This window comes from Lepisosteus platostomus, chromosome 2, assembly GCF_059453375.1.
Source record: "Lepisosteus platostomus isolate fLepPlt1 chromosome 2, fLepPlt1.hap1, whole genome shotgun sequence".
In the NCBI taxonomy this organism is placed as follows: Eukaryota; Metazoa; Chordata; class Actinopteri; order Semionotiformes; family Lepisosteidae; genus Lepisosteus; species Lepisosteus platostomus.
Genome location: NC_142612.1, coordinates 3,355,951 through 3,368,753, shown reverse-complemented (window position 1 = coordinate 3,368,753; position 12,803 = coordinate 3,355,951). Strand labels below are relative to the sequence as shown.

General features: G+C 50.1%; 1 protein-coding gene across 14 annotated transcripts in view; it reads left to right on the top strand.

The window, feature by feature from the left end:
- The window catches only part of LOC148675710 (mitogen-activated protein kinase kinase kinase kinase 4), a 100,236-nt gene that overhangs the window by 50,116 nt on the left and 37,317 nt on the right, over positions 1-12,803 (top strand). For 13 of the 14 annotated variants that reach the window (XM_088646003.1, XM_088646011.1, XM_088645994.1 and 10 more), the window contains 6 exons: positions 1,327-1,502; positions 2,372-2,444; positions 6,463-6,673; positions 8,172-8,333; positions 9,481-9,567; positions 10,962-11,174. In XM_088646003.1, the coding sequence (XP_088502129.1) occupies positions 1,327-1,502; positions 2,372-2,444; positions 6,463-6,673; positions 8,172-8,333; positions 9,481-9,567; positions 10,962-11,174 (922 nt within the window). The remainder of the gene's footprint in view (positions 1-1,326; positions 1,503-2,371; positions 2,445-6,462; positions 6,674-8,171; positions 8,334-9,480; positions 9,568-10,961; positions 11,175-12,803) is intronic. The other variant, XM_088645984.1, reaches the window with a different exon arrangement.

Below are 12,803 nucleotides of genomic sequence, written 5' to 3'. Positions count from 1 at the left end.
GTACTTTTAAAACAAACATGATGGAAAACATCCTGAGTGTTTTAAAATAGATAAGTCAGTCTGGTACGGATAAATAGAACATTGGCATAATTCCTATGGGATCTGTTCTATTGATTTTTTTTTGTCTTCATTCTAACTTTTTTGATAGATTTGTATAACTGCTGTAGAGCAGAGTTAGAAAAACAATGTGGTCATTACGTTTAACCTCACTCCAGATGCGATTTACTTTTTTTTCTTTGCATCTGAAATCATCTACTTCATTGTTTTGTTTTCCAGTCCAGCTTTTGATATAGATCTGTCTAGAATCCAAACAACCATAATGCAGAAGAACAATCTCTGGCAGAGAGGGAGAAAAGTCAAGTTTTTGTATGTGGCTTTCTGTGGTTTGGAATAAATGCAGAACAAAGGCAGTTCAATGAAAATGCTCTGTGGTGCTACACCCTTATATACAGTATGTGCTGTCACTCCTGGTAATGTTTTGGTGAATCACAGTTTCGACAGAGCATTGTCTGATGTGGAAAATCAGTTTTTTTCCATGGCAGTTTAAAACTCGTTTCTAAATTTGAACTGTGCATGATTTTAAACAGGCGGTTTTAATTACGTTTTTTCTGAAACCGTGTTAGAAAATTGGGGTGGCGGGGGCGGGGGCACTGTGGCGGGCATTGCTGCCTCGCAGCGCTGGGACCCTGGGGTGCTGTCCGTGTGGAGTTTGCATGTTCTCTTCAGGCTGGCGTGGTTTTCCCCCTGCAGTCCAGAGACGCACTGGTAGGTTAATTAGCTTCTGGGAGAGCTGTCTCAGGTGTGAGTGCGCGCTTGAGCTCGTGCCTGTGCTCTGCGGTGGACAGACTGGTGTCCTGTCTGGGGTGAACCCTGCCTTGCCCCCGTTACACGCCGAGATGGGCTCCGGCGCCCCCGAGACCCTGAACTGGGAGAAGCGGTTAGAGAATGAATGGGTGAATGTCAGAGAAATATAAAGGTGCTGAGCAGGGATAAGGTTGCTGGACTGTCTGGGATGAAATAAAGGAGTATCATGCATGTACTTCCATTTGAATGCACTTATAGGTGTGGGAGTGAAAACAGCCTCTGTATGCCAAAGCAGCAGTCCAAGGTGGTCATTAAGTGAGTGGTCATTAAAGAAGCTGTGCTACGGTCTGGAACTGGCAGGCCCAGCGACGGCTTCCTCATGCTCAGCCAGGTTGAGACCAGCTCATTTAGCAGCCTCTCGCCCATCTAGCCCAGCCCGGCACGCTGAGTCGTTTCCCCCCCCCGGTGTCGCGATCTGCGGAATGGCCGAGCGCCCGGCTCACGCTGTCCGCTCCTCCCCAGGTCCAAGAAGTTCTTCAGCTTCATCGAGGGCTGCCTGGTGAAGAACTACATGCAGCGCCCCCCCACCGAGCAGCTCCTCAAGCACCCCTTCATCCGCGACCAGCCCAACGAGCGGCAGGTCCGCATCCAGCTCAAGGACCACATCGACCGCACGCGCAAGAAGCGCGGGGAGAAAGGTATGGGGCCGTCTCCCGCCTCCCGCCTCCCGCCCGGTTCGGCACGGCCGCGCGCCCGCCAGCCCGTCAGGGGGCCTTGCCTGCTCCTGTGGGCTGCAGAGGGGGTTGTGACCGATCTGGAGGCGCGTTTGTTTGAGCCGTTTCTGGAAGGGGGTTTGGATGCCGTCTCGTCGTATTTTAGTTGTCCCCTGATGCCGTCCGTCTTTCCGGTGCCCGATGGCGGCGCGGCGCGCGCCCAGCCTCGGAGCCTGCGCAGCGTGCACCAGCTGCAGCGCGGCCGCCTGTCTGGAGACCCGCTCTGCGCAGGCAGCTGTTCCTCCAGACTCCTCCACAACACCAAGCAAACTCGAAGGGTCAAATTAGTGGCGGATATGTGTCCGATCAGTGCTCTGTATTTCTAAGAAATTGATGTCAAAATTTTTCCCGCGCCACGTGAAACGTAATCGTATGCCATAACCTTCCTGCTGGCATTATCTCTGCTGCTGCTAACAGGACTGCAGGCAGATTCACATACAGAACATGTACGTTTAGGTAGAACCCCGTTTTTCTTACACTAGCGCTTAACAGGAATTTAAACCGTAAGCTAGTCCTGCTGTTTCGTGTACACCAGAAGAATGTTGTAACGTTCACGTTGCTAGTGTGATCAGTAATGATGCTCCGATAGTGTCCGTCACTGAATTGTCCTAGCGTCAGGGACAATTCTTGCAGTTATTCTGCAGGCTGGTTTGTGACCCCTTATACTTCTAGACCCAGCCAGGCCCACTGCCTCTTCCGCCACCTAGTCACCGATTCGACAAAAATAACCTACAAAATGGGGCAAAACCTTGTTTTTGCAATTGTTTTTTCTCCCCCCCCCCCCTTCCTGCCAGACGAAACGGAGTACGAGTACAGCGGCAGCGAGGAGGAGGAGGAAGAGGCGCCCGAGCAGGAGGGAGAGCCCAGGTAATGACGCTCCGCCGGGCCTGGGACGGGCCGCTCTCACTCGGGCTCTGTAGTGACCCATCCCGACAAAAGCCATTGGGGTGCGTTCCGGAAACGGTGCGCTTCGTTTCTCTGGTCCTTGTGTGGCTCTTGGGCGTGTGCTGCTGAGTCTGTGGGGGGTGTTCTGGATATGCTGGCAGCTCTTTTAAAGCGAATAAGGCCTGTGAGGGCCAGGCAGGTCTTTCCAGATTGTAGAGGCCTGCTCGCTGTCCTGTTCCTGGCAGCAAGAGTGTGTCAGCGCAAGTACACCGCTGAAATCTGCACCAGGCCCATAGATGGGTTTATATGAATATTTATGAGCTGCCAGGCATCAAATCTGTGCTCTGATAAACGCTGGTTTAATGATATTAGGCATGAAATAGAGAGGGCTCAAGCTAAATCTAGTGCATAATTTAACAGGGTTGTCTGTTTAAGCTTATAAAAGCCAAGAATAAAAATAATTGCCAGAAACCATAGATCAGGAGAGGTCCACAAACGTTATACTTACAAGCAGGAATACAGTTTTTTTTATGTTAACCTTCATAACAGTCTTAAATATTACAAAAAATTATGTTTCTAGACCCTGGGTTGAGGTTAGCCTGAAAAGCAACAGTTATACATTTAATTTAAACCAAGACAGTTTAAGATTGTGGACAGTACCGCTGTAAATATGTAAAGTTTAAAAAATCTGGTTTATCTGATGCCAAGAGATCCTAAGGAATATTTATATCCCCTGTATATACAGTGTTATAGCATAACAGTGGAGTCAAAATACTGTGGAAGATTACAGTGGTATGTTGGGTGGAAAATTACAGTGCTATGGAAAAAAAATTGAATCTTGCATCTGAGCACTTTGAACCTTTTCAGTCTCGGTTCAGAGCCTGCACAGAAATGGCCCTTCCTCGTGCCGTCGATGCTTTGCCTCTGACCCATTACTTAATGGTCTTCTCCTGGATTGAGATGCAGCATTTGATATTGTGAGCTGTGCCACTCTGCTGAATCGGGTGGAAAATATGCTTGAGGTGATCTTTATGTCCTATTCAGATTCAAAGTTTGACTCCTAGTTAGTGAACCTCAGCTTCTTTTAAACGTGATGATGATGTACAGGTCCTTTCAGTATTTACATGCTGCCTCTGGTTCAGACCATACTGCCGTGGCAGAAGTGGGGTTTGCTGTGCAGATGATAGATTGTGTAGATCTGCCGGTAGAATCTGATACAGCTGTGGCATTTGCTGCACTTGACAGGTGTCTTTTGCATTTGTGATGTGGTTCATGACTTCAGATAGAGCGAGAGACCCCAGTGCTGTTAATGGCTCTGAAGTCACGTCTTTGATGGATGTTGGAAACTCTGATTTTACTTTTGATCCTGTTGTAATGCTCCTAACATGCTACTCAAAAAGATCCTCTCTCTGCCCAACTGATGCTGAAACAAAGCTACTGCCTTTATTTCATTGAGGTGAAATAATCTCAGCCTTTAAAGGTTTACTCCATGCTGAAAAGAGAAGAAAGGAAACAGCGTTTTGGCTGTGGAGCCTTCCTCAGGTGTGATGAAGACCCACAGAAGGCACCACAGCCAAAAAGTTATTTCCTTTCTTTTTTCAGCATGGAGTAAACCTTTACCTGCTCCTTTGCCGCCCATGCATGCTGACGCAGCTCCCTACTTGTAACTACTGTAACCTTTACTTTGTGTTACTCCACTTTGCTAAATACAGTTCTCAAGAGCTTTTCAAAGAACTCGAGGCACTGTACAGTAGCACACAATACACAATTGAAGCAAAAAACGAAGTGGTGAAAAAGGTACTGCGAAGTGACTTCGTGAAAACCAGCAGTGAGGGTGAAATTCGTTGTTAAAAGATGGATCTTTAAGTTTTTGATTTCTGAAAGTGTGGTGAATGTGGGAAATTAGTTCTGTAGTCATGGTGTTACACACAGGAAGCCCCATGGGCCGTTGTGTACAGAGCTTGGTCTTCTCCTGGACACAAAGGTTAAGAGCTGGAATAGATTTATATAGTACGTCCTGAAAATAAACTGCACCTTCAGTGCCTCGTAAAGTCCACTCGAAATTCCACAGGGAGCCAGTGCAGTTAACAGAGGACAGGAAGTATGTGCCGATGCAGAGTGCTTCAGCACCAGGGATGCTGAATTCTGGACATGCTGAAGTCTGTTGACTTTTTAGTATTTACTGCCAGATACTGCTTTGAGTTTCTTGAGAACTCTCCAAAAATAAAACACGTGGTCATTATATTAAGGCTGCCATCTGAGTCCGTATTTCCCACAGCAATTAAGCACCAGTATTCATTTTAAGTAGTAGTTTGCTTCTTTTTCTTTACAGTTAAGTTGCAATTTTAAAATAGTTTTCTTGCAGCGTTTCCTGGGCTTTTTGAGGCCAGCTGTCATATTTAGGTCTATCAATCGGATATGCAATTGGTTAAAAACACTTACATGAATGTAAACATCTGAACAACATGAACTAAGTATTAATCTGCATCTTAACCCGGCATGACACTGAGTGTTGATGGTGCTGAAGTGATGTGCAAATGTGTCTTGTGCATTGCTCATCTGTAACCAACACTGCAGCAGTAGAACTGCAACCTCCTCCAAGACTGAAATGTGATCAAGACTTCAGCAGAATGTTTTCTGTTTTTTGTGTATAATTTATAGGTGAAAAATGAAAAGTCTAAATCACTGTGGTCACCTGCAGGGGCAGTGCCCATCTGCATTGAATTACTGTTTTTAACCACAATCCAGGCGCAATGTCATTTCCTGACCACCTGACTTGAACCGGACTTCTCTGTACACCCAACACACCACTGTCCTCTGATGGAAACGTTTGTGTTCCTTGTCCTGCTGAGAAAGTTATAAGCTTTCATGCGCCTCTACTGTTTCTGAGGTGTAGCAGAAAGCCATTTCTGACAAGTAGCAGGTGTCCAGGTGTCTTACTTCTGAAAGCGTTTTAAAATCCATTAGATATTTCTTTCCCGGTGTACGTGTCAAATTGATCATGTTGTGTGGTTGTATTGGTCACTAATTTATTGTGGTAGCAGTTTGCTATTGGTTTGCAGCAGTCAGTCAGAAGTCTCTGGGGACACTCAATGCTGAAGTATGCGGAGGATTTCTGATTTAAGGAAATGGTCTGTACGTGAAAATGATGGGGTTGTGAAAGTTTTTCTTTAGGGAGTGAAGGAGTGATTGCCTTGGTGCTAACTCAATGATAGAGGTCTCTCCTGTGCTGCTTGTGTTCCTTCTGTGATTCAGGTTCTCGGTGTTGAGCTGTTCTCTGTCCAGGCTTAACTGCTCCCTGCACCTTGTCTTCTGTCTTGATCCATTCGGGCTTCTCTTCCGCTGTGCACAATTTCCCTGTCGAAATTTCAAGTTCCCGTTCTTGTTGGATACTAGGCCATTCAAGGGGCACTGCATCGCTATTTTTATATTTCAGGCTTAGGAAAAAAATCAGCATTGATGAGCGCATTTCAAACCGCAATAAAAGTAAAATGTGCGCCGTCATTTATAAAACCTCCGATTTGCATCACAAAATAGACTACATTTCCAGGTGTGCGCAGCGCCATGTTCTGCGATTCCAAACGGGGCAACCAAACGGCCCTGTGACATTGGAAGGAATAATGAATGCATCTTTTAATCCAGCAGAAATATTGCTCTCGACTTCGAGACGGTTTTGCTGACAAATACTACTTGTTAACTCTGCAGCGTGCAACGTGCAGGTCATGTTGGAACATTTCTTCGGTGAGATGTACAACACAGCGCATTAGTCTTTCCGGGGGCTAGCGAGGAGGAAGGGCCGAATCATGTCGCATTTCTTGGGAACACGGCGACTCCCCGTACTTTCACGAAGTTCAAGATGTTGTGCTCAATTTGAAATGCGTAGATTGTTTTTCTGGAACGCCGGTGAATTTATTTAGTGACCGGGGCTGAGAGACCGGGGCTGCGGTTCCCCCGTCTCGCCCGCAGCCGCCCTGACGCCCCGCTCTCCCCCCGCTCGCAGCTCGATCGTGAACGTGCCGGGCGAGTCCACGCTGCGCCGGGACTTCCTGCGCCTGCAGCAGGAGAACAAGGAGCGCTCGGAGGCCCTGCGGCGGCAGCAGCTCCTGCAGGAGCAGCAGCTGCGCGAGCAGGAGGAGTACAAGCGCCAGCTGCTGGCGGAGCGGCAGAAGCGCATCGAGCAGCAGAAGGAGCAGCGGCGGCGGCTGGAGGAGGTAAGACGGCTGCGGCGTGCGCGAGGCCCCCGAGAGGTGTGGCCCCTGAGAGCTGTGGCCCCCAAGTGGTTTGTGGCCCCTGAGAGTCCCCCGAAAAAGACTAGCGTTCCCGGAGAGCTGCTCGCCGCGGGGGTCCGGGCCACAGCCCGCTACACCTGAGCTCGCAAGCCCGAAATCCTGATCTGTGCACACCTGCACAGCCTCCCCCGAAGGCTGACTTTCATCCTCATGAAGAACCTGGAAAGGGAGTTTACAGCTTACATCTTGGCACGCAACCACCGTGATCCCGTTTCTGAGCAGCCGTGCGTGTACGAGGGCCATTACTAATCTGGATAATGCCGTGATAGAAATACTTTGTGTTTCATTTACTTTAGTTTGTACCACAGGTGTCTTTCCCTTTTCAGGCGGCCCTCTTCGTATGCAGGGTTAGACAGATTTTTACCAGGCTTTCTGTTGACTCTCTCTGCTTTTGGCCTTCGAGGTCTGGAGCCTGTTTTGATGTTTCTTTTCGTATTTCGTACTTTGAGTCATCCTCATTAGAGGTCACTCGCCTTTTGGGCCAGTTTCTATAATTGGCATGCTCTCTGCACTGCGACTGCGCTGGCTCTGTTGCTGGAAGGGCTGTGACATATTTCTGTTCATCATGGACAAACATACCCGATTGTTACTATTTAGAACCTCGGCCATTCTTCGGATGTTTTATGCTCTTTGCTAGGTTGATTCCTGAGTTTTTATAGGGTTTCAGCTCTGTAGAACTGTGGAGCTTTATTAACTTTTCCAAAAACAACCTCCGCTTGTAGGAACGGGGTCAGTGTTTCTCGTTATTGAAGTATCTGGCACGAATTATGGAAAGAGCTCTGTCAGTGGGATCTCTTCTTCCCACTACAGTTTTGTTTCCAAGTAGGTTTTCTTATGTGCCTTATATCCAAATGTGCCTTGCAGTTTTTTAAGGCCTTTCATAATGCAAAAAAAATACTTGTAAATGTTTTGAATTATCAGTGATTTTTCAAGCAGTTTCGATAGAGGGGTATTGCCTTTCCCCTTGAAACCCTGCTAGTTTCTGACTGTCTACTGCCATAGACTTAAAAGTGCTGTAGCACTCCTCTGCCTCACCGGGGAGAGACCCGAGCTCTCTCGCGCCTCACGCGCAGCAGGTGGTGTGATCAGATTCAGCCAGAAAAGTAGTTCACATCTAGGAAGCCAGCTTTCTTAGATGGCGAAATGCAGTAGTTCAGCTGAGCCCTGTGATCCCGGGTTCGATCCGGGGTCGCGCCGCTGGGTGGCGATGGCGCGTGGTCCGCCGCCCCAGGGTTGGGCTCTGGGCTCTGTGACTTGGGGCACGTTAGAAGAGCAGCAGGCAGGGGGGGTCGCATCCTGAGCCCCCTCTCCCCCCCCCCATGAGCTGCAGGGGGTGTCGCTGCGAGCCGGGGCGTAAGCGAACTCCAGGGTCCAGGGTGCTTGACGCCGCGGCGCTCTCTCTCTCCCCGCGTCGCCACAGCAACAGCGGCGGGAGCGCGAGGTGCGCCGGCAGCAGGAGCGCGAGCAGCGCCGCCGCGAGCAGGAGGAGAAGCGCCGGGTCGAGGAGCTGGAGCGCCGGCGCAAGGAGGAGGAGGAGCGGCGCCGGGCCGAGGAGGAGCGGCGCCGGGCCGAGCGCGAGCAGGTGAGGCCGGCCGCGGCGCTGCCGCCCCGCCGTGCGGCTCGGAGCAGGAACGGGGGCGTGGGGCCTGGACATCGGCACACGCTGGAATATCTGGATGGTCTGAAAGGCAAACTCGGGGCGTGAGCCTGGGGCAGCCAAGGCCTCGGTCGCTTTAGAGAAAGGGAAGAACGCGCTGCAGTGACATAATAATAATAATAATAATAATAATAATAATAATAATTGCTTACACTTATATAGTGCTTTTCTGGACACTCCACTCAAAGCGCTTTACAGGTAATGGGAACTCCCCTCCACCACCGCCAGTGTGCAGCCCCACCTGGATGATGCGACGGCAGCCATACTGCGCCAGAACGCTCACCAGATATCAGCTCTCAGTGGGGAGGAGAGCAGAGTAATGAAGCCGGTTCATAGAGGGGGATTATTAGGAGGCCATGATTGGTAAGGGCCAATGGGAAATTTGGCCAGGACGACAAAGGCCCTGGGATTTTTATTGACCACAGAGAGTCAGGACCTCGGTTTTACGTCTCATCCGAAGGACGGCGCCTGTTTACAGTATAGTGTCCCCGTCACTACACTGGGGCATTAGGACCCACATGAGCCACAGGGTGACCGCCCCCTGCTGGCCCCACTAACACCTCTTCCAGCAGCAGCCTTAGTTTTTCCCAGGAGGTCTCCCATCCAGGTACTGACCAGGCTCACACCTGCTGAGCTCCAGTGGGTTGCCAGCTGTGAGTTGCAGTAGAGTATCCCAGCGGCGTCACCCCTCTCAGGCCCCGTATCGCCAATTTTAATCTCCTGCGGCGCCACCCCAGTTGGAGATTCGCCTTGCAGAGCCAATCTCCAGATTAAAAATGTGGTTTGAAGTAGTTCGTCCTCAAAGAGGCATGCGAAGCAGACTTCAGCACATCTCGCTCTCAGGGTAGGTTTTGTACAAGTTCGCCCTGTGTGGGTTTTGTAGAGGCGGGAGGGAGTTCAAGCTCGTCTCCCGCGAACCGCGCCTGTAGCAGGTGGTGGTTCTGGCGGGCCGTCTCCCGGGCTGGAGGCCGCGGTCCCTCCAGCCGGGGCTCTGCGCGGCCTGAAGGGGGAGCCGCACGCAGCCGCCCCTGACCCGCGGTCCCCGTGTGTCGCTGTGTCTTGTGTGCGGCAGGAGTACATCAGGCGCCAGCTGGAGGAGGAGCAGAGGCACCTGGAGATTCTTCAGCAGCAGCTGCTCCACGAACAGGCCATGTTGCTGGTAACTTGCTGCTCTTCCTTCCTTCGCCGGGGCTGGGCCGGGGCTAGGGGGTGAGGCTGGTGTAGTACAGGGTGTGCCGGAGTTGCCGATGCGGTCGTTGGGTTTGTCTCAGGCTGGTGATGGGCTATCCAGCAGGCGGGTGTTTCCAGGGGGTTCGTGTTGGCGTAGGCCCGGCCTGTTTGGCCTTGCGGCTGAAGGTTTGTTCTTCGACGAGGTGGACCTGCTTCGTGGATGAAACGTACGGAAAGGGGAAAGAGAAAAGAGAAAAGAGATTTTTCTTCCTCCCCCACAGTTTATTAGGATCCATCTCATCGTTTCTGTGAAGTATGACTGGGAAAGTGGGAAGGACAACGGTTCCGGAAGTTTGATAGGACTGCTCGTGTTATGTTTCAGCTCGTCGTCTTACATTTCCAGGAACAGGAATGGCTTGTGAGTGTTGACATGGTGGAGACAGGTCCCGGCAGTGCCTATGCAGCCTCAAGTCCACTCACAGGAAATACGTTCGTTTCCCACCTGCTCCTGTCACACGTGACTGATATTGTTCCGCGTTGTTCCTGAAATCGCAGATGAAGGATTTCTGGACATGTTCATTTGCCTAGAAGATGACTGCTCACAGTCTTAATTTTAAAATATGCCTATTGCAAAACCGGATATTAACAAAAGCAAGTTAAAAATGGAACCGTGGAGCAGTCCTTTCAAATGGATAAATCCTTCAAGATGTAGAGTAAAATGAAAAAAAAAACATTCAGGTTTTTTTGAGTACTGTTAGTGTGTTTTTATCCTTTCAGATGGTGGGCTTCTCATAAACTGGCCTATCTTTTTTTGATAGAATTCTGTGTGAAAACCCCCCAAAAATGGATCTTGCAGAGAAGCAGCTTTATTCTTATCCAGCAGTGGTGTTCTTGCCTCCCGCCAGCAGAGGGTGCCGCTGTCCTTGGGAGGAACACGTAGAGATGATCCCACAGCACGCCCCTCACTGGGCAGTCTGGCCCAGCCCCCCTCTGCCCCGACGCACACTGACAGCTAGTTAGACAGGTTTCATTTTGAGTTCTTGGTGTTATTTTTTGTTGTTGTTGTTGTTGTTGTTGCTGCTGGCCGGTCATGACCACCACCATCAGTCCAGGGTTAAAACCAGGGCATCCCAGATAAAATATCCCGTTTGCAGACCGGTTAGGAATCCCGAAAGGCCTGATAAAATGCGCTGGAAGTCCTGCCGTGACTTGGGCGGACCTCGGTAGTTCCTTGCTGCTCTGGGATGAGGAAGCCCCCCCCCTCGCTTCGCCCCCTTCCCAGCCGCCCGGCCCCGAGCAAGAGCCTCAGGCGGGCCCCTCTAGTGTGAACCAGAGCCCCGTTTGCCCCTGTGTGCCTCAAACCTTGCACTCTCTGTACATCAGGAGTACAAATGGCGGGAGATGGAAGAGCAGCGTCAGGCAGAGAGGCTTCAGCGTCAGCTGCAGCAGGAGCAGGCCTACCTCCTCTCTCTGCAGCACGGCCATAGGCAGCAGCCACAGCCGCAGGACAGGAATAAACCGCCACCGCCGCCGCAAGCTCCCCAGCCCGCAGAGCAGAAACCCCCTGCTCCCGAGCCGCCAGACAGCGCGCGAGAGGTGAACGACCGTGCCTAGACCCTCCGGCTGCTTCTGTCGCACAGCGCCGCGGCCTTAAGGCCTGCTCAGGTGGTGGCGTTAGTGTCGTGGGCGGCGTACCTTCTTGGCTTTGGTTTTCTCTCTCACTTTTTCTTTTTGTTTTAAATCCACTACGTAGTCTAGCTTGAGGTGGGCCGTCTCATTTCCTGTAGCTGGGGGGTGGGGTGTTCTCTCCGTCCCCTGTCCCCACAGGCGGTCTGTGGCTGACAGAGACAGGAGCCCAGTCTGGCTTCAGTCGAGGTCTTCCCCTTTTGAGCACAGAACCAGGAAACCCGTCCATTTCCTTGTCCCCCGTGGCCGTTGTGCTGCGTGTGGTGTTCCCATGCGTGACGAGGCCGGTGCGGGGGCCGGGACGAAGGCACAGAGAGGGCTCTCTGATGGAGCTCTCCACTCGTGACCGCCGTCGCACAGAGAACGGACAGTATCGCCAGAAACAGACACCACTCGCGACCACGGCGTCCTCAGATCAGCTCGTGTGTTCTGCCTCTCTTCTGGAATGTGTGGCCCTGCTTTGTTGAAGCTCCTAGCCTAGTTGCTTCTCCGTGTAAAGTCTGTGTCCTCTTAAGATGAAACATCTTTCTTTTAAGTGCCTCAGCAAGACTGGACCGGGGTCTTCAAGATAAGAAAAGGCTTGCATTTTCTCCCAGCCCTGACTTAGTCTCATTTGTTTCCTGCGCAAATAAACATTTTTCTTCTTCCTTGCTGTCCTGCTTGATGTGCCCGACTTGTCTTTGGCTCTACTCGAGTGTAAGCTGAACAACTAACTGTTGCGCTTACTTGGTCTTCTTCAACTTTGTTTCAGACTTCAGGCTGAACGTTTTGTGCAGCTAACTGTAAAGTCGCCGGAATCCCTCTTTCTAATCCTTTCCCAGATAATTCATGTGGCATCAGACTCTCATGTCTGGTTTGGGCCAGATTGCAGACCATGATTTCCCTGTGGAAAGGGAGCAGGAAAGTTCACAGAGAGATGAACACTGTAGCCTTGGAAACCTTGACTTCTAATTCTCAGACTTTCTAATGGCGCCTGACTGTTGTGTAGTGAGTGTTGATGACAGCTAATGCAGTTCTGTAGTACTGGAATGTTAAACAATGTTTCCTCTAATTTATATCTAGTTTGTGATGTCTGAGGGTTCATTCCAAAGAAGAACAAAATGTGCTGCTGTTACTTGCTCATTATTTGGGGCCTTTTATTAGATTTGCATGTGCATGGTACCAAAATGTGGTATCGATGCTTCCGATACCAAACATTTTTGTTTTCAACGAAATCAGCTACTTCTGTGTTGTTTGAGAACTGAACTATAAACTGAATGCAGGGATCTTTCATTTTTATGAATGGTAAGCACTGCATGATAGTACCTTGCATGTTTTCTGGTGTGTACTGTTAGCATCAATATACAATAGTAATAGTTTTAATTTAATCATGGAAAGCTTTTTAACGCATCAGTTTGAAGTTTAAAGTTTTACTTTCATCACACAGTGATCATAGGCTTGCAAGGTTTTTTCACATTTTGTTTATTTAAACAATAGCTTTCATTTACTCGGTAATAAGAAAACCAGAGCCAATTCACAAGTCAGTAAAAAATGGAGCGA